We start from the raw sequence: 20,470 nt of genomic DNA on the forward strand, positions 1-20,470 counted from the left end.
CCATATGGAAAACGCCCCAAATTTGCTCATTCACATTTAACCGGAGCTTTTTTTTCAAGCTTAGTAACATTTTAAAAGCTTAAGGGTGTATGTACTGCAACAAGAAATATCCCTTTTCCATATACAAACCGACAAGATTGCACAATCAGTTAAAAACAGTTTTGGATTTTTAATAAAAACTCATCCAAGAAATCCAACTTTCTGCCGTGTGGTCCCCAAACTTTCTTCTTCATCCAGAATCTTCTGAAGGGCTATGTGCAATGCCTTTCCTACCCTCTTTCCTGTCTGCAAAGTAAAGAAAGCAAAACAAATCTGAGACATATGCTTATTAACAGGAAGACAACTCTCATGGATCACTTTCTTTTGACAAATATTTTCCCTTTAATGATTAATATATACCAGCTGGTGTAATAAAAACATGTTTTTAATTAAGAAAAATAACGGTGGTGAAAGTTTCATCTTAATTTGATTAAGTTTTGGAAAAAACTATGCATAAAGGCAGTGCTCCAATTCATCAGAGAAGCATTCCACGATCATCAGCACCCGATCCGTGCAACGCTGGATCACCCAAGGGTACAAATTAAATCCACATCAGGTACAAGCACACGTTCAGATTAGCCAGCACATGCAACACGAAGCAGAATGCTTTCTGCATAACACACTGTCATGTAGCCAGAGGTGTTGGCCCAGTGTTAAAAGCCCAAAATGCACATGAGTTGCATCACCAAACCCATTTGTGGGCCAGATTCTTCATTGTGCTGCACAATTCTGCACTGCCCGAGGGCTCTGAAGGAGTCAACAGAAGGCTTTCTATGCAGAAATAAACTCCAGCAGTGGCAAACCACCAGGGTTAGCTCTGATACCAGCCCCTGCTCTTCCCACAGGCACAAGTGTAGTGCAGAAGCTGCAGGAATGAGGAGCACTGGGCAGTGCTGAAATAAAGATCTTAAAGCAGAGGTGACCATTAGCGTTCTCCTGGGGTTCCCGACTCCATACACAGCTGAACAGAGCCCACCTGTCCCCAGATAGCCAAAGCCAGGCTGTCTTAAACTGAGTTTATCAGTTCCTGATCTTTGCAATGAAGCCTTTACCTGCCATACAGCTGAAAAACCACAAAGTTCTTTCATCTGTGTGACAATTCCCACCACTGTGGGTGCACAGACCTTCAAGTAAGGTGCATTTTGGCTGAAGAACCAGGTGACGGAACACGGTCCGTAACACCAAAGCAAATCTGGGATGAGCTGTGAGGCAGCAAGGTGGCTGCCAATCCTAAACAATATGAGTCATGCTAGATCACAGACAGCACACAGGAATTGCTACTGCTCTGCACTGGCACAAAGACCACAGCAGCACTCCGGAGTCCTGTGGGGTGATGTACTTTGGTCACTCTTCTCTTCAAATGTAGGATAACATCACTCACATCTGGTCAAAGTGAACGGGAACTCTGCAGAGCTCTGGTGTTGACACAACACACAATGCTGCGGCTGTCCTATGCCCGCTTGCATCCCTTATGGAGCATAAACTCAGCAAAAAGCCTAACACTGGCAGCTTCCCAAAACTTCCCCATGCAACTGCCTTCCTAAGAGACACGTCCTTGGTACATCTGTTCTCTACCAGGCAAGGAAAGCTGAACACACCTTCTGACCTGCTATTAAATCTCACTAGGAACAGGAAGTGTCAAGGACGGATTATGCAACTCTTCCACTGGACATTCCCAGTCCCCTCCTCTTTTTTTTTTTTTTCTTTCCCTTGGTACTCTAATCAGGCTGCTATGTTTGAGACAGTCCCAAACAAAACAGGACCTCTCACCTCCCAGAAAAAGTATTTGTTTCTTCTCATCAGTTTTCTCCCTCACTCCTTCCAACTGCTCACCACCCAAGAGAGAAGACTTCTTCCAGAGCAAGCGAGAGCACAGCTCGCTGGGCATTCAGCTGAAGCTTTAACTCCTTTCACCAACACGAAAGGACAAGCTCTTAAGTAGAATAAGACAGCTGGAAGGTTTCCACACACATCTGATCAGTGTTTAAGCAAGCACTGTTTAGTCTCAAGCATGGCCTGATAGTAGACTATCAATGGAACCACCAAAGTTCATTTCCTAGTTAGGGCTCGATGTAGAGCTAAGTTGGTGATCAATGTTTTCTGCATTTGGACATCAGAAAACTTGCACGGGGGGTGGCTTCTACCACGAGCCTGTAACTGAGTCAAACACCCACCCCTCTGTAGCAGCCCTAGACCCAAAGCTTCAAGTCTTGTGACATTTAGTTAGAACTGGACTCAAAATCCATCCAGGAAGACACATCAGATGTCCATGCAAAGTTTGGTTTCTTTAGGGTGCCAGATCAAAGATAAACCCCTATGCACATTACCTGGACAACAAGGGGGTTAAGTGACCCCCCTGGATGCAATTAGCAGACCACCGGTACCGCCACGATCAGCACTCTGGACTGACATCACGATACGCTGAACTCCCATAAATATTCAGCCTGTAATTTCCACTTGAGACCAACTGCTTTCAAACTTGGCACCAGCTTCTGCATTCCTCACTTCCACGTTAGCCATACTAAAATTAGTTCTGGATCTCTAGGAAACGGAGCCAGCTTTAAGTATTTAATTTTCATTCCGACTCAAAAAGTTCAGAACTCATTTCTGCCTGATGCTCAAGGCCAAATCCAGGCACGAGAATTTATATGGGAAGACAGTTTCAAGAAAAGCCTAAAGAAAAGTTTAAAAAGGAATTCTCACGTGGATGTGAAAAACATCCTAATAGTACTTTCATGGAGCAAGGGCAGACCAAAAACCCAATAAAGGAGCAAAGAAAAAACAACAGTAAAGCAAGAACAGAAGCTTATGAAAAAACAAATGAGTTGTGCTAGAAGGGAACACCATGTACCAGCCCTTCAAAGTACTACCTCTACTTCTGTGGAGACATTACCACGTTAGAGGTTTTGCTCTTTCAGTCTTTAGGGGAAATAATGAGATAGGAAACATCTTACAGCTCTGAGTTACTTGACTGAAACAAATGTGAGTACAACACATTTCAGGGATATTAAAGTTTTAGATGACTTCCACTCATGTGAGATTCTGTGTTAAAGGAGCTGTCTGTGGCCTTCAATAGGTCCCTTATTCACCTAATAAAAGCAACAAGGTCTCTGCTTTTAATGTCCTTACTCTAGCTTCTCATACACTCAAGTCCCAGTTCATCCATTACCATGCAAGACAGTAACTGCTCAGAACTCCTTACCTCCATCATTTCAAAAATGCTCTCAGGATCCAGGCTGCCTTTCCCTATTTTCTTCATGCAAGTGAGGGCACCCTTGCTGGTCACAGCAATAAGCAGGCTGGCCAAAGAACAGGCTTCTTCCTGAAGGGTAGCATCCACCACATGCCTATATCCAATCTGTGAGTTAATGACAAAGCAACGTATTAGTTTGCAGTTGTCCAGGTTCTTTATTAAAAAATTAAACCGTACGGGTAGCTCAGTCAGTTGTCTGCAGCCTCCCATCCTAATCTCATGTCATCTTTGGCAGAGTTTAGAGACTGAGTTGATAGTACAGCACTTCAACAGCTTCTGACCCCAAATTTCATGTACTCACACCTCAGAAGTGAGATAAGCATGTCTCTACATCAGCTTGTCTTCCTTCCTACCATCCTTTCACTTATCTGAACCTCCGTATTTCCCTTTTACCTCACCTCCAAGGACTGACTCCCCTACTGCCCCGGTGAAAATAACACATCTTGGGGCTTAGGTGAGGCCCCACTTCGGTGATGGACTTCTATTTATGCTACTTGCTTAAAAATTATGTCAGACAAGCTTCCCAGTAACCAAGCAAATCACTAACAGATGCAATGGAAAATGCAGCATCCAGCAAAACAACTGTTAGCTGCACACTACATATGGAAAAGGAAAGCGAAAACCCACTTGAAAGTTCAGTATCACACCCCTGAAAACAGAATTCTGACCCCAGCAACAAATGCCAGGCAGACCACTCAATCTGTGAGCCTTGCAACAATGCCCATTTGTTTTCACATACTGGAGTATCTACTGATCTGGGTGTTGAGCAATGAGTAGCTGAAAAATAAAATTTTCTCCTCGTATCATAGTTTACAAGAATGCATCGAGGGGAAATCTCAAAGTTGGAGGTGGAAAAAAAAGCCTTACTCAATAAAAGCTCCCCCTCAATCAGAATAATTCCAAGGATGAACAAATGTATACAGAATGACCACTTCTGCAGCACAAGTTTTATCTCTAGGGAAAAATAAACAGCAGGTGAAGTTAACAGAAACTGAATTTTCTAAGTACAAGGTCACAAATTTGCCAGGCTTACTTTGCTTAACGTGACAATGCAGGGCACATCATCCACGTTTAGTCGAATACAGTCATAAGGGTCATCAGAGAGCTCAATTTCTTTAGAGCCTTCTTCATCCTCCAGAACACGCACTTTGGGTATTCTGCAGAAACAAAAGCGTGTGCAAAATCATCGTCAGAACAGATAATGAGTACAGGCGTCATACAGGCTCAACTCCAAGAAGCACCCTTTCCTCTAAAGGAGGCTACGTGTTTAGAAAAAAAATCCAGAATGTTATCAGAGTATTAACAACTCACTCACTGAAAAAAACATCTTTAGTGAGAAGATATTCAGGATAAGACTATGTGCATCATTCCAACTATTAGAATTGAATCTAATTACTACACTAATACATGAGGAGAGATTCAGTGCTGTCTTTCAGAATTTGCACATTTGAATTCTGAACAATTCTTTGCACATCTGCCTGGCAAAGCAGGAGAGAAACTGCCAAGACTGAACCCGTTCATATTGTGGCACCCGACCTCGCAGACAAACCTCAGGTTGTTACAATTACAGCCATCACATGGCCTGGGAAAGCCATGACATCAGCAGCAAGTATAAGCAGTAAAGCAGTTCAAGAAAGAATGACACCAGCTAAGGAGAGGTGGGGAAAGGGGTGGCAGTAAAATCCTCTCTCTTTAGCAGGTTAAGACTGACAAGCTCTTCTCATTCTTCAAGAAGCCAGAAGACTCTACTGCTCTCAGGACAAATCTACAAAAGCAATGGCCAGGGATAAAAACCTCACGTAGAAATCCAAGAAATGCTTTCTTCTCAATTGTGGATGACAATTTCTCACAAGTGAGCTAGACAGGCTCCTTCTCAGTGGTACACACAAAGTATCTGTTATAGCCATTTGATGGGAGTTTCAGAGGCTAATTTAACACAGCTTTATTAGCGTAATGAATAAAATAATTTAAAACAACTTAGAAGGTGGTATAGGAGGGCTTGGGTTGGAAGGAACCTTAAAGATCATCTAGTTCCAACCCCCCAAATTCTCAATAACTTCAGCACCTTACATACCCTCATTTATCCAGGTGTCCACTCAATGGAGCACGGACTGACAGACTTTGCTTTACTGGCCAGCAAAACCCCCACACAGCTCAGCGAAACTGCTCCCACTTTCACATATTTGCACGTGAAAACACAAAATACTTCAAGCTATGCCTGGAAAGCTAACCTCAGTAACCGTGTGGAACATCACTGCAGTCTGTTTTTATGCTAGTATTTTTAAAGTAGCTGTTTGTCAGAGTGAGACTCCTGGGGTTACGTTCTTTAATGTGTTCTGTACCAAATCTCTTTAAAGGAAGAGATAGAGACTGGCTTTTTCTCCAGGAAAGCAAAGCGATTTTTGTTGTTCCCCAGACAAATGTTTTAGTTACTTGTGGCTAGGAGCCTGAGAGCTAAGTACTTCATAGCAGTTAACTCTGCTTTTGTAAGATTTCTTACAAGAACAAGCCAAGCTAAAACTAAAAGTTTCAGTAAGCAGACAACTACGATGTGTACTTTTTCAGGAAATTCAACTCAAAATGCTTTGCAGTTATGTAACAACCCAGTGGAAATGCATCAAAGCCTATTTTCAAACTGCAAATATTCCATTAAAAGTTGATGGAATAAAATCCCAAGGTGCCTACTCCTCCAGCTTCACAGGACAATGGACAACGCTGGATATCAGCCTAGACAAGAAGTTTATGTGCCAAAACAGTGTTTAAAAAAAGAAGTGAGTTAAAAAAAAATATATATATATAAGGTTGATTAAGCAATTTTAACTCCCTCCTAAAAGAGCTATGAAACCACAGCAATGTTTGGTCTGCAAGAAGAAGCCGACGGAATTTATACCTGAAAATCCCTTCAAGGGGCTGCGTTAGCCAAGAACAGACAAGGCAGATTTACGAATTACAACTACTGCAAAGGCAAAGAGAGCACTGATCAGATGCAAGCATCACAGTAGCAGGAAAAAAAGGGTATATACACACAAAAACCGAGGATCCAAATGGGCACAGGGAGTGTTTGTAGCACAAAGAGAATTCCCAGAAAATTTGATATTTCCTCTCCCAGCTTCTGAAGATTTATCTTAAGAACTAGCTGTACGTGTTTACTTGGTAACTTTTATTCTTCTGTTTTGATTCCTGTAAGTAATCAGCGCAGAAATCTGTACAGCAGGACTTAGTCACATAATGAACAATGCTCTTGTCTGCGTGCCGGAGACCCAGAGGTAACAACTGCAAAACCTCTTCTACCCTGGTATGCAGGCATCAGTTCTGCCCCTGCCACCCTGCCCAGCAAAAAGTAATTAAAGAAGCAGGACATCGACAAGGCCACTGTGTTATAAACTCTAGTTTTTTGGCTTGTGCCTAGTTTTTGTTGCCTCAGTGAGGGACATTTCACAAGATTGGGTTTAATGCTGACTCCTGACACGGTGGCTACTTGCACATTTTGCACTGTCTACTTCAATCATGGATAAATCCAGCCTTAAGCACTTTGGAGACACAGTTAAGAATACAGTTTCATAGCTGATATCTTTCACACATGATCTAGATTCAGTTTTTAGAACACAATGAACAATGCAAAAACTCCAAGAAGTAAATATTCCCCCACGACAGTCGTATTGTCATTGTTCCATGCCTGAAGGGGATACAGTGAGTCAGGCCAGACATAAAAAGGATTGAAATCCCGTAATTCTCGCACAAAATTCCTGGTGTTACTACTATGGATTTACTCAGCCGTAAAGAAAAGTGTGCCATAGCTATTATAAACAAAATAAATGGTTAGGAGCAAGGTTTTAAGGATGAGGCTGAGCTTTTCAAATGCCTGTCTGAACATCAGAACAAAAAATTTGTGGCTTCAAAGAAGAAAACAGCAGCCTGCGCTTCCTGCTCCTGGTTTTCTGGCTGAAGTCAAAGGCAGACAAAGATCTGAAAACGCTTGCAACAGAAGCCTGTGAACAGATTATAAAAGGCAAGTAAGACTCAATGAGGGACACGTACCTCTAGCGAAGTTCAAAACACTTAATCTGAAGTGATCTTCACATCGACACCTTGTCTTACTCAGACATCAATATTTAAGGAGAGTGGGCTGCTACTCTAAACAACCTTTGTATCAATCCAAAGAAAACTTAGTATATATGGAGGGAAAGAGGAAAGAATAGCAGATAAGGACAACAGCTTTTCACTTTGTATTCCAGCTCTGACTTCCTGAGCTCTGATTAGATGAGATGTACTCGTGTTCCCTGCCCTAGACAGGGTTTTCACAGGTCAAAATCAGCACGCTTTGTGTTATGTCATATTGTGCCATGTTATGGTCGGCCATCCTACTTCCATCAGACTGAGGATGATCGCCCACAGCTTGCAGGAAGGATAAAGCTTCCAGAACAATGAAAATAAAGCAGAATCATCAAAACAATTACACCCTCCACACTACCCATCTGCTTTTTATTTATTTATTCTTATTTTTATACGATGTTCTCTCTTTATTCAAAACTAGAACTCTGGTTGAAAAAAGGCCATTATCCTGCAAATAAAGTGTGCGTCTTGGATCTGCAAAACGACCCACATGGGAGCAACTGTTTTAACTATAACACTTTCTCATCCTGGCAGCCCCCACACGGAGACACAGGCGTTTCTTCCCCTTCGTGTACTGTCAAATCTTTGTGAGCTATTACATTTGTGACAGGATTTCTTAATGCTGCGCAAACAAGCTACAGGTAAAAGGTACCGCTGAGGGCTTGATTAAGCTGGGAAATTTCTCAGCCACGTATACAAGTTGCAGTCTCAGATGGGCTCTCCCCTCCTCCCAACTTTAAAGTGTGTATAACCTGATACATTGCCTGCGTCTTCAAAAGCTTAATTTCTTCTTGTGAGTACTTTTCCAGCTCTAGTGCTGTGCACTGGTTCCCTGATGAATAAACAAGAACTATGCCACTGACTTCAGCAGATCTCTAATTTACAGCGAAAACAATTTGAGATCCACTTTAAAACATTTGTGCCCGTAAGAGTCTAATTTTTGCACCTCTGCCAGCTGCTTTTGCTATGTAAGATTTTTTAAGCAAAGCCATTCACTAGTTTATTTCTTCAGGGTGATACAAAACTCTATATTCCCTTTCATCTATAGATAAAGAAGATAAAAATTAGAAAAAATATTGAATATTGTTGAATGCGTTCAAAAACATTTGTATCAATGATTCTACTAGATTTTATTTTTCCATTTTCTGAACTAAAATGCATGTGCGTCCTGGTTTCAGTGAGGATAGAGTTGATTTTCCTCCTAGTAGCTGGTATGGTGCCGTGTTTTGGAGTTAGGATGACAATAATGTTGATAACGAACTTATGTTTTAGCTGTTGCAGAGCAGTGCTTACACTAAGCCAAGGACATTTCAGCTTCTTGTGCTGCCCTGTCACTGAGGAGTCTGGGGGTGCACAAGAAGCTGAGAGGGGACAGAATCAGGCCAGCTGGCACAAACTGGCCAAAGGGATAATAAATACCTTGTGGTGTCATCCTGAACAATGAATATGGGGTGGCTGGCTGGGGTGGGGGGACTGCTGCTCAGGGACGGGCATCAGTCAGCAGGTGGTGAGCAATCGCATTGTAAATCACCTACTTTGTGCGTATTAGTGTGATTACCATTATTATTTCTCTTCCTTTTCTAGCCTATTAAACTGTCTTTGTCTCACCCCACAAGCTTTTACTATTTCCCCTCCAATTCTCTCCCCATTATGTGTGCGTCTGTGTGAGCAAACAGCTGCATGGTGCTGAGCTGCCTGCCACAGCATTCCTTTTGGCACCCAACGTGGGGCTCGAAGGGGTTGTGATAATGACAGATGCGACCATAATGCGTTAAAACAAAATTGTTACAAGCATGAGATCAGTTTAATCGCAATGCTGCTAATCACAATGCTGATTTTTTTGATCTCAGGTCTGCTGTGCCTGTTTTCCATACTGTACTGTACGTGTTCCCTGCCGTGCTGTTTATCATTTCTGGGGGCTGGCTTAAGGTTATTATTTTGCTGTACTGTGCAATACTGGCTTATGATACGATAAAATGAGACTAATTTGGTATTTGTACGGAGAATTGCCTTCACCTCCATACTTCAGAAACTGTATTTCGGAAACTATTACTAATTACACCTTTTATCTTTTCTCCTCAGGAAGCCAATTGGGGGTGGGGGAGGAAGAGGGGATACTTTTCCCCACTTCTTCACACTCCCTTTCTTCTTCACCGTCCCCTTCTCCTCCAGGCTAGTTACATAGCTCTCTAGTTACCGTAGGTCTTCAAAACCCTGAACATCATTGGGATATTCAAACCAGCACATTCCTATTGTTACGTCTCCTAAATGCATTTCAGGTTTTGTTTAAAGGTTAAACAACTCATTAAGAATGTCATCCAGAGATCTGGACGTCAGTAAATACTTCGTATTTTAAACTCACACGGCATCAACACAAAGGCCTCCAACTACTTGCAACAAAACCATAGGGTCAATACAATTTTTTCCTGGATTTGACTAGAGAACAAGAGTTACATTGAGAGCCCTGTTGTGCACATAATGCAACACAACACTGGATTATTAGAAACATTAAAGACATTAGCTCATGTTACGTGTTTGCCAGCAGACCATCTTTTATGCAAGTTGCTTTACGTTTTTCTTACTCAAATATATTAGGCATAAAGATGCCTAGCTCACAGAAAGCATTTCTTTTCCCGTGCCACTTCCACTCACATGAAAGGAGAGCTGTGCTTTACCTTGTGTTAAAGAGGGCTGCCTTCACCGCAATAGAGATTGCATCAAAGAGGTTCCCACCACACTCCAATAACTGGGGAGGAAAAGAAGAATCTCTTTAAAAGGTACTAAACTGATTTTTCTTTAAGTCTTTATTTTACTTAAGCTTACTTGAAAAAAAAAGCACAAAATTAAGAACAAGAATAGGTTAAAAAGTTGTCTTTAAAGCCTATGACAAATAAACTCCAAATACAAAACTAAAATTTCAGTGCATGAAATTTTTATGCATGAAAAACAGAAGAGATAAAGCACTTCATAATAAAATTAATGATAACATCTAGTAATAGAAGCTGAAATCACCACTGGTTACTCTTCTCCTGTTAAGTCTCTGCACTAGGCTACGACCAGAATATTTCTGGTAATACTCAGCACATTTGTTCTTTCATGTTAAAAGAAGACAAACCATCTTCTATACTTTATTTCAATGGGGAATTTTTTTTAAAAATAGTTTTCAAACAAGCAATGCCAATTCTCTCCCAGAACATTGTATGAAATTATATAATAAAGCTATAAAGGAAGCTAATTACACAAAACATAGCTTCAAAGGCACATCTTGGTTTATTCTCCATTCTTTATGGAAAAGGAGTCATCTTCAACTTCCTCTTGAAGCTGAAAAAGATCTAAGGAAATCCCAATTTCAAAGTCTACTTGTTGATAATTCTATCACTTCAATCAAAGCCTGTGGAGGGAACCTAGCTTAGTTTCTTCCCACTGAGATCAGGAGAACAACCAAATAGAAGACCAGCACTGTATAAAAACGCAGGGCTCCCGTAACCACTACTACTCACAGGCTGACAGAGCACTCAGAGATGTATTTGGTGGCAGCCAAATAGTTCTCTGACAAGCTCCATTCTGAGCTTGTCCTCAGCCAGCACAGTTCTATCCACATACGCATCCCCATCAAGCACTGGAAACTACAAGGATAAGAACACGTGTATGCTTCTCCGTTACATCCATCTATGCTGGACACTGAGAGCAAAACAAGTTTTACAACACTGCATTGATTGCTCCTCAAAATTTATTTAAGGAGGAGATAAACTCCCACACTGGGAACAAATCATAAATCAGATATTCTAGAAAGACAGCTTATTTTTATGAAGACAAACTGAATTGTGTAAAAGGAATGACAAGATTTGGGAGAGAAAGCTAATACAAAGGTGATCAAATTATTTCTTTCCAAACAGCTGCTGGATACAGAGAGGTTAACTTGCCACTTTCAGTCATGATTGGATTTCACTGGATAACACAATAAACTCACAATACCTTTCTTATTAAAACACAATAATGGGATGTGCCTGCAATGTTGCCAGGGTTATGTTCAGGCTGCTTTTCTAAAGCCTTATCTATATTACAGTGGCACCTACAGGCTAGGAACAAAGCGTGTCTCAAGCACGGTACAATTCCTCCAAATATAAAGGAAGGCTGAAGCGTGTTGTGCAGAGATTCCCCCCCCAACCCACTCCATTTTTACTTTTTAGTTTTTTTTTTTTTTTTTTTACGTATGGTTTGTTTTTAAAGGATTGAAGAAAGTCTGCACAACTGTGAGTTTTTGGAACAGATTTCTAAGTTGTTGGCTTTCTTTCCTCCAAACAGTGCTGAGGCAAGGCGGGGACAGAAAAGATGAAGAAATGCTCTGAAGGATGCTCAGCAGCGAACCAGCAATTTCGACAGAAACACATGTACCCTCCCTAACGCCCAAGCACGTGATGAGGTAGGGAATGAAAAGAGATCGCACAACTTCAGCTCTCCTTGCTCAGTATGGCAGGCTGCTGGTGCAAAGTATGTGAAGGAGGCTATCCAAGTACCAAAACCAACCCCCTAAAATACTCCTAAAAGCTTATTTCAGATATCAGTAACTTAGAAGGGGAGAAAAAAAGACAAAGAGAGGGTGAGAACAGGCTGTAGCTTGGCAGTACAGTATAACTCACACTTCCAAAGAGTAGCTCACAAATGCAAACATCCCCTGTTATTAAGAACGCATGTATTTTGAAAGGTCAAAGCACATTTTGTTGACCTTTAATTCATGTGTGTGCAGAACGGTGGTGGTAGGCAATCAGTCTGCATCTTCACAGTGTCTGGCTGAAGCTTCCTTTTTTCCCAGTCTCACTACACACAATTAAAGCACTTCTCAACTACACTGACCACCAGAAAATCGAATATGAGAGATGTTTTCAATCTACAAGCTGCATGACTGTGCGAAATATCACTGTTTTCTCTTTTGAGCTTGCATATCTCAAACTTTATTTACACACAGGAGCTCAATATAGATGCTTTGATCAATGTGTGCACGGCTAAATCGCATAGCAACAGAGTACCTCCAGCTTCATAACTCTTCTCAGAGGGTTTTGTCTGTCAGAATAAGAGACTTGGAAACAAGAACTTTTTCCATCTGCCCACAAGGTACCAGTATTTTGAAACTTAAGACAGATTTATGACTTATTTTCCCCCCTACTTAACTATGCAACACAAACACTTCCATGAATTCTGAAGTACAACATTTTCCAAAGGACTCTCAATGATCAGTTATTAGATATAGAACCTGCCTCCTTCCGAAGATGAATAATAAGACAAAATATTTTATATTAGCACAAGTGTCACACTTCTACCATCAAAATAGAGCTCTAGAGCAGTCACTCAGCAAGAAGAGCTTCATGAAAACCTGTAGCTATCAAGCACCTACATCAAGTATAAACTATCACATATGTGATACATACATCTACTTGGAAAAGGAATTAGAACAAATACCTCACAAAACTATTAAAGTACAGATGCTGGGGTAGAGGGAGGAATAGAAGAGTTATGTTAAAAGTACCTTGTTTTATCTAACCCAGCAGCTCTTCAATTGCTCTCATAAAAAATCTGCAGGTGACATTGAAAGCCTCATCAACTTTTGAGTCCTAGTTATGAACCTACAACAGATTCTTTGTTGATACTGTAAACGCAGCTAAATGAAATAAAACACATACCATAGGTCTTGCTACTAGTTGTATCAGAATCATGAACAGCACGTGAACATCTAGGCTGTTTTCCTCTGTAGCTGTGGACAATCAGCAGATTTGTCCAGGACAAATCAGGTAACGACCAGTTGTATTTCACACAACAGTTACACAGAACTCCGTCTGCAGCAGTCAGCTTTATTAAAAGTCTTTATTTATGCTGCAGAAGCAGCATAAGCACTACGTTTAATATTCTGTACCTCTGCTTGTAATAACCTAGCAACTCAAGGTCACAGTGTGATTTCTCAGAACTAGCACTTCATCCTCTGTTAAACTATGCCAAGCTCCAACAAGCTGGTGACTAGGATTGCTAAAGCACTCAGCAGTACACATCTGATCATGCTGCAGACTGTCACGTTAAGTACCGTGCCTGTTGTAATTAGGCTAACGTATTGCTCTTTAAAAACTTAACAGACTAATTTTTACATTCAAGTCTCAGTCTCCATATTCCTGTTTTGTTTAATGAAACCCTGTTTGTTTGTTGCTTTTTTGTTTTGTTGTTGTGTTGGTGTTTTTTTTCCTTCTCCTTTTGGCAATGCAGCTTAACATTTAATAAATCATTTCACAGACATTGATTCCAGTGAGTAATATCTCTCAACATGTTTTCAGTTACACATTTGACAAATGGAAACTCAATTTTGGACCAGTAAGAGTTGGAAACAAAGCTCAGGAGAGTCTGACTTACAGACTTCAATTAAATTCACGTGACAGAGGACGGTAAATACAGCACTGTTTGGAAACTGAGTTGCTGTATGCACAAGATTTGCATACACAAAATTCAGTTTCCATTTTTTAATGGGCACAAATATTCAGTTTCTCTCCTATATTCAATACATGTATACAACTTCCATCAAATATTGCCTAGGCCAAATGTAACCTTTTTTTGCAGCAATTTCCTTGTGAGTATATGATTACTGATTTTTATGGGAGCCAGATTTGGAGTATTCAGTGCTTTGTTAGCTCTGCAGCGGAGCAGCACCACCCAGAAGAGCAGAAAAAGAGTAAGCAGGAAGTAGTGATTAACTATTAGAGACAGATTCACAAGGAAATGGCCATCCGTGCTGTGAAGTATGATGTCACATTAGGAGAAGCATTTTTAATATGAAAATACACATGGCTATGCTCAGTCACCCAGTGGCTTGAAAACCTGCTCGAACTCTTGATAGTTTTTGTTTTTTTTTTTACTTACCAATACATCAACATACAGAACCCAGCAGTGCTCTCTAGGATTAATACAAAGAGATTTCAGGTCTACACTCCCTTCGCTGCTAAATACCCTGTAGAGTGTATTTGCTATCTCTGTGCCAAGTTCTTCTCCTCCCCGGCCTTCAAATTCAGGAGTAGCATTTGCAGAACTAGATAAAGAAGGGGGAAAAAAAAAATACTTTCACTTCTGAAGCTGCCAATATCCAAAGAACATTTCTTAAACATGAAGTACTAGAAACATCCCTATGGATTTATTCGTACAAGAATAAGCGCATCATCTGTGAAGAAATTATTCCCATTTTGCATAAGAAAATGTTTTAATGCAGATAATATACCTATATTTTGTTGCTAAGTGATACTAATTAAATTCCACTACTATCTTCAGTTCCTAAGACAATATTAAAGCTGGTGAATTCTCTCTGGGACTAGTTCTTTAGCATTCTCATCTTCTGTCACCTCAATCTTTTCAAGAAAAAGAAGCGAGAGACAATTGTACTAAGTTCAGAATGGCTAACAAGGCAGCCTGTTAGCAATGAATGTGAAATTAATAAGGTAAGAGAGTTAAGTAAGAAGGTAATTAATAAGGTAAGAAGAGAAAGATGTGACACTGGGACAAGTAGAATATGTGGAATTGACATGACTGCCTGGCCTTAATTGGTAATTTCTTTTGGTGAGTGTACTCTCTGCTACCAAGGCACTTACAGACAGCAGCTCATTATTTTCAGCAACTGCTGCTTTTGGATAGGAACAGGCAAAGAGCATTTTTTCCCAAAGGGAACTGACAAAAATGCCTGTGGTCTTTATTTCCCCGATTCCAACATAGGAAACTTTGATTATGAGGTCATGCAATAAGGGCTTGGGTGCTAGGACCTCGTTCACAGCCAAGTGGAAAACAACAACCCCACGAAGCTCCAAGTCACAATGAAATAGAACAGAAATGCCCGGAGGCACACAGAAAAATAAACAAATATTCTGAACCGAACCCCCCACTGTAGAGAGAGGGCAGGAGCATTTTCAAGAAGTAGACCTGTGGCAAACATTTATTTAAAAACAGGATCTGCCACTAGTCAGATCTCCCCCAAATTCATTTCTCTTTACTGAACGTGGGAAAGGAGGGGATCCCATAGAAGTAGTTTGATATCTTCCAAATCTGTAAAAGCAAAACCTCAAACCCTACTGGCTGGGCACCTCTCAGTGCCAATTTCTCATGTACATTTTGTATTGATACGATGAGAAAAGTCCTCAGCTTTCTTCTAACACCAATGCCACAGGAACGTGAACATACAGCAGAAAATACACTCTTGGAACAGAATCACCTCACCTTTAAAAAAAAACAAACACCTAAAGACCCACGTTATCTACTGATGACTTCAAACAGCAAGTGAGCTGGGTCAACAAAACTGCAGAGCCTATAAAGAAAATCCTTGCCATACAGTAATCCTCCCAACTTGTTCTTTGGCAGAACTGACAATAATCCAGAATGCCCCGCAGAGTTACTGGATTTTATAGGAGTTACTTGCCATTTCTATAAACAGACAGCACTATACACACTGAAAAGGTAAACCTTACTGCCAGTCAAGCACTGACCTATGCTTCCAGACCACATTTACCACACGAGCGAGCACTGCAAGCGTGACACTTTTATTTGCAGTGGCATTAATATTAGACACTGATTTTAGAAGATAGGGCCCTATCTAAGTATAACTTAATTCTGGGAATATAGCCAAGTCAGGCCCTTCGGCTGTACTGAAGGAGCACTTATTCACAGAATCTGGTTTTTTTTGCAGGTTAACTAGTCCATTCTGTTTAAACTGCTCTGTTTAAAGTACGGTTATGCAAGCATTATGCTTCCTATGATAAATTGAAAAAAAAAATTATACAATCCTCAATCTATACCTCATTATTTTCAAACACCAAATTCCATCAAATGCTGTAGCTTTTAAATATGAATGGCTGCTTTCTTTGACAGGGAGTAAAAAGAACATAGAACCTAACTGGAAAATAACTGCAGGTTGGACTGCATCTTAATTCCTTACAATCAGTTCCTTACAATCAAAGTGAAATAAAGAAAAAACGTTGGCTGGGTACGAACACACCAACTATTTGGTAAACACTGCCACCCAATGCTCACAGAATGCTGCAGTAATTTTCACTGGGTAAAACGTGAAAGAGGATTGCCTAGCACACAAATAAATGAAAAAGCCAAACAGCTTGTTTTATGAAACACAGGAAGAACTTAGTAGTGGCCAGGGTGAGCAAAGGGAATTTCTACTCCCAAACAGAACATAGTTTTTAAAGACTTTCAGAACTATTTCAGTGTCACGTCACACAACAATCAAGAACCCTTTCAAAGCACAAATATGCTTCTCCCACAGATACCTGCTTTCAAAATTCCTTGCTGCTATCAGCAAAATCCTTTCTTTCACAGTAAATACTTCCCTTGTTCAATGGAAAATAAATACTTGTTGCTAAAGCCCTTAACTATATCATCTACAACATGAGTAATTGTAGCAGAGAGAAAACAATTAAACAAAAGACCATCTCTGAGGCCAAACCAGATAGAGGCTGTAACAACGTGTGCATTCTGCACTTTACAATTGCTGAAAGACAGGCTTAAAATTAAATTGGTTTTCAATTCCCAGTTCAGATTAACACAAAATATGTAGTTAGCATACAGAGGCAGCTTTCCATTGCACTGAAGACAAAAGATTAACTGGATTTTCCACAGTAAGCTCACAGCTTCTTCCTGGTCTACAAAGACCTCATTACAGAGAGGATATTCTTCACTTAGAGCTGCATTTATTTTATTAGTTTAACCACCACGAAAGCCAAGTGGAACACCTAAGAACTTCACCACACAAGGTGGCGTATCAAACTTTGCTCTGCTGCTACCACCCAGTGGCAGTCTGGAAAAGCATCACAGTACGGAAGACATCTCATTTCCCTATGGGGACATTCACCACTGTTAAAACAGTGAAATAAATTGTTTTAATTATTCAGACCCTTGCAGCGGATTAGTACAATGAAGCTATAAGTGTCAGAAGAATGTTATTTGGAATAAATGACCAATTACCTTTTTTTTTCTATTATACTAACCAGTCAACGAAAAATTCCAGATAACCTTCATCTGGTTTCTCCAGCTTCGGCGTCCCCATTTCAGCTTTTACGCCCACCAAGATATCAGTGTGTCCCTGTTAAAACAGAAACGTATCACACAACTAGAACCACCTTCACAAGACCGGTTAATTTAGATGCCTACAACAAGCTGACATTTCCACCTAGAATGACTAGCAACAATAACTGACTATCACAGCAAACTTGAAATCAGGTTACTTTTTATTCATTTATTTTTGAAAAAGGAAAGGCTTTAGAAGAACATTACGCATAGGGAACTTTTTCAAATAATTACCATACATAGCAGCTTTCTCTACATTTAGAAGAGACTTATATCACAGATTTGTTATCACTCTGGTTCTGGAAAGAGCTACAACACCTTTATAATACTTTATAAAACTCTATTTATTTTCTTTACAACAACAGATGCCAGAAGTAGCTTTGCTTAGCTGTAAAGGCATAGAACTATTTTTCCCTGTGACCACAACGGTGTTTCTGTTTTTCCAAAATTAAATAGCAGACTAGTTCAGACTGAAGGCCTTCCAGTTACCCCATGATAAATCTAGCTCCAGTGGGTTAAGCTGGCCTGAATGAGTTATATATCCTGTCATTATTTCCGTAACCCACTGTTGCAGTTAGTGCTGTGCATGTGACACACACACACACATCTACAGATAGCAATGGCTTATCTTAAAACGAGTCCAATAAGCCAGAGTTTAATCAGCAGCATACAAGAAATTCGCCTACCAGCTTCACTCTCGCAGATCCGGATGTGTTTGACACAACATCTGTTTCTACTTCTGCACACCTGTAATCTTCGCAGCCACGGCCATCTACACGGAGGTCCTCCTGAGTACGACAACCAACCTAGAATTTGTGATTTTAAAGTTTTCTTTCCCCACACCAACCACAGCAGTGAAGATGAATATAAAATCAACGGCTCCTGGTTTTACCACCAGCTTCCACGTACAAGTGTGACAGAACCAACTGCACTTCTCTGTTCACCTCTCATCTATCTAGAGCTTGCAACAAGCGCTCTGCGTGCAGACCTCAACCCCTGCACAAAGTCCCTCTGGTTTCACCAGAAAGCTGCAGACTACAAAAGTGTCAAGGTCTTGGCTTTAAAAGGTATTTTCTCTATCACAACACAGGTCTTCATTGTGATGCCTGAGTTTTCTACTTTTAGGTATGTAATCAGGACCCAGCAGAGAGAAATACCCACCAGCCTTCAAAACCTTTTTGTCTGTTTGTATTTCAAACACATGTTGATTTGCACTCCTCAGATGCTTCACAACTCATATCCATAAAAGCAGTTTTCTTCACCGTGAAATACAGAATCACAGAATGGCTGACATCGGAAGGGACCCCTGGAGATCATCCAGTCCAACCTCCTCACAAACAGGATCACCTAGAGCACACTGTGCAGGATGGCACCCAAGCAGGTTTTGGGTATCTCCAGAGAAGGAGACTCCACAACCTCTCTGGGCAGCCCATCTCTGTCACCCTCACAGTACAGAAGTGTCCCCCTCATACACAGCCAGAACCTCCTGTGCTTCAGTTTGTGCCCATCACCTCTTGTCCTGTCAATCGTGTGGGCACGATTGAAGAGAGACCGGCTCCATCCTCTTGATACCCTCCCGATATCTATACACATTGATGAGGACTCCCCTCAGTCTTCTCTTCTCCAGGCTAAACAGGCCCAGTTCCCTCAGGCTGCCCTCATACGACAGGTGCTCCAGTCCTCTCATCATCTTCGTAGCCCTCCTCTGGACTTGCTCCAGGAGCTCCATGGCCCTTCTACACTGGAGAGCCCAGAACTGGACACAATACTCCAGGTGTGGCCTCACCAGGGATGAGTAGAGGGGCAGGATCACCTCCCTCAACCTGCTGGCAACACTTCTGAACACAGCCCAGGATCCCACTGGCCTCCTTGGCCACAAGGCACCCTGCTGGCTCGTGCTCAGCCTGCTGCCCACCAGGACTCCCAGGTCTCTCTGCAGAGCTGCCCTCCAGCAGGTCAGCCCCCAAACCGTGGTACTTGGAGTTATCCCTCATGAGCTGCAGGCCCCTGCCCTTGAGCTCTGAGCTCCGCCACCTCCCCGCCCACCCACCTAGGCCTTCCTGAGCCTGGCTACGCGGCCGTTAGGGGACACAGCGCCACAGGCCTTGCCGAACCCAAGGCAGACCACCCCCCACCCACCCCCCCAGCCGTCCATCTCCTCACAGCAGGCCCTCAGACCGGTTAACGGCCCCGTGCCCGGCGGCGGGGCGCTACCTGCACGCCGTGCACGATGTACAGCTTCTCCGCCTCGCTCAGGCACACCGCCGCCATCTTGCCCCCCTACCCTCCCCCCCTCAACCTCCGCTACTTCCGCTTCCGCTTCCGCCCCCCGGCACGGAGCGACTCCCTCCCGGGGGGGGGGGGGGGGGGTGACAGCGGGAGGGCTCTGCGCATGCGCAGCGCCGCGCGCGGCGGGCGGGAAACTGCCCCCCCTCCCCCCCCCCCCCCCTCGCTGAGGTGATGGCGGTTGGGGGGGGGGAGGGAGGGAGGGGTGTTACCTCAGGGGGAGGTGTGAGCCTCCCCCCCCCCGGAAAAAAGAGTAATAAATTAAGTGATTAAAGTGTTAATTACATCGTTTGTTCTCTTTGCGGCGGCCTTGCTGTGGAGGGGCGGCTGGTGGCAGGGTCGCGTTCCCCAGCCTCGCCTCGGTGCCCGCCCCGTGTGGCCGCCTCCAAAATCTGTTTAGCGGCGTGAGGCGAAACACCACAAAGTGGAAAAATGGGAAAATCCCCATAAAATTCCTCACAAAATGCCGCCCTGATGTGACCTCAGTGCAGGCACACTGTGTGATTCCCAGTGAGCGCACAGGCAGGGCGGCTCACAGCCATCACCACAAGCCCTAAATTCAAATAAATATGATATTTTTTCCCCCTTTTCCACCATCCCAGCCTGGAGCCTGGCTCGCCAGCCCCACCTCCCCACCTCCTCACCCACCCGGCCAGCAGCGGCTCTCCCCGCGCTCACCCCCAGCAGCGC

General features: G+C 42.3%; 1 protein-coding gene across 3 annotated transcripts; it reads right to left on the minus strand.

Annotated features, from left to right (window-relative positions):
- EXOSC7 (exosome component 7) lies at window positions 1-19,788 on the minus strand. 3 transcript variants are annotated; one of them, XR_014618192.1, is made up of 9 exons: window positions 19,709-19,767; window positions 18,181-18,300; window positions 17,416-17,510; window positions 14,303-14,468; window positions 10,081-10,151; window positions 4,326-4,449; window positions 3,242-3,397; window positions 2,367-2,580; window positions 150-285 (listed from the first exon to the last, which is right to left on the minus strand). XR_014618192.1 is itself a non-coding variant. In XM_084281349.1 (8 exons), the coding sequence occupies exons 1-8, from the start codon at window positions 19,763-19,765 to the stop codon at window positions 181-183; spliced, it is 876 nt and encodes a 291-aa protein (XP_084137475.1). In that variant the 5' UTR covers window positions 19,766-19,788; the 3' UTR covers window positions 1-180. The 3 variants fall into 3 exon arrangements, 2 of the variants coding, with proteins under 2 accessions (XP_084137475.1, XP_084137474.1); XM_084281349.1 differs by lacking the exon at window positions 2,367-2,580 and having other exon boundaries at window positions 1-285; window positions 18,181-18,282; window positions 19,709-19,788; XM_084281348.1 differs by lacking the exon at window positions 2,367-2,580 and having other exon boundaries at window positions 1-285.
- Between the last annotated feature and the right edge of the window lie 682 nt (window positions 19,789-20,470).

The sequence above is a fragment of the Netta rufina genome, assembly GCF_964035555.1.
Source record: "Netta rufina genome assembly, chromosome: 2".
NCBI classification, from domain to species: Eukaryota; Metazoa; Chordata; class Aves; order Anseriformes; family Anatidae; genus Netta; species Netta rufina.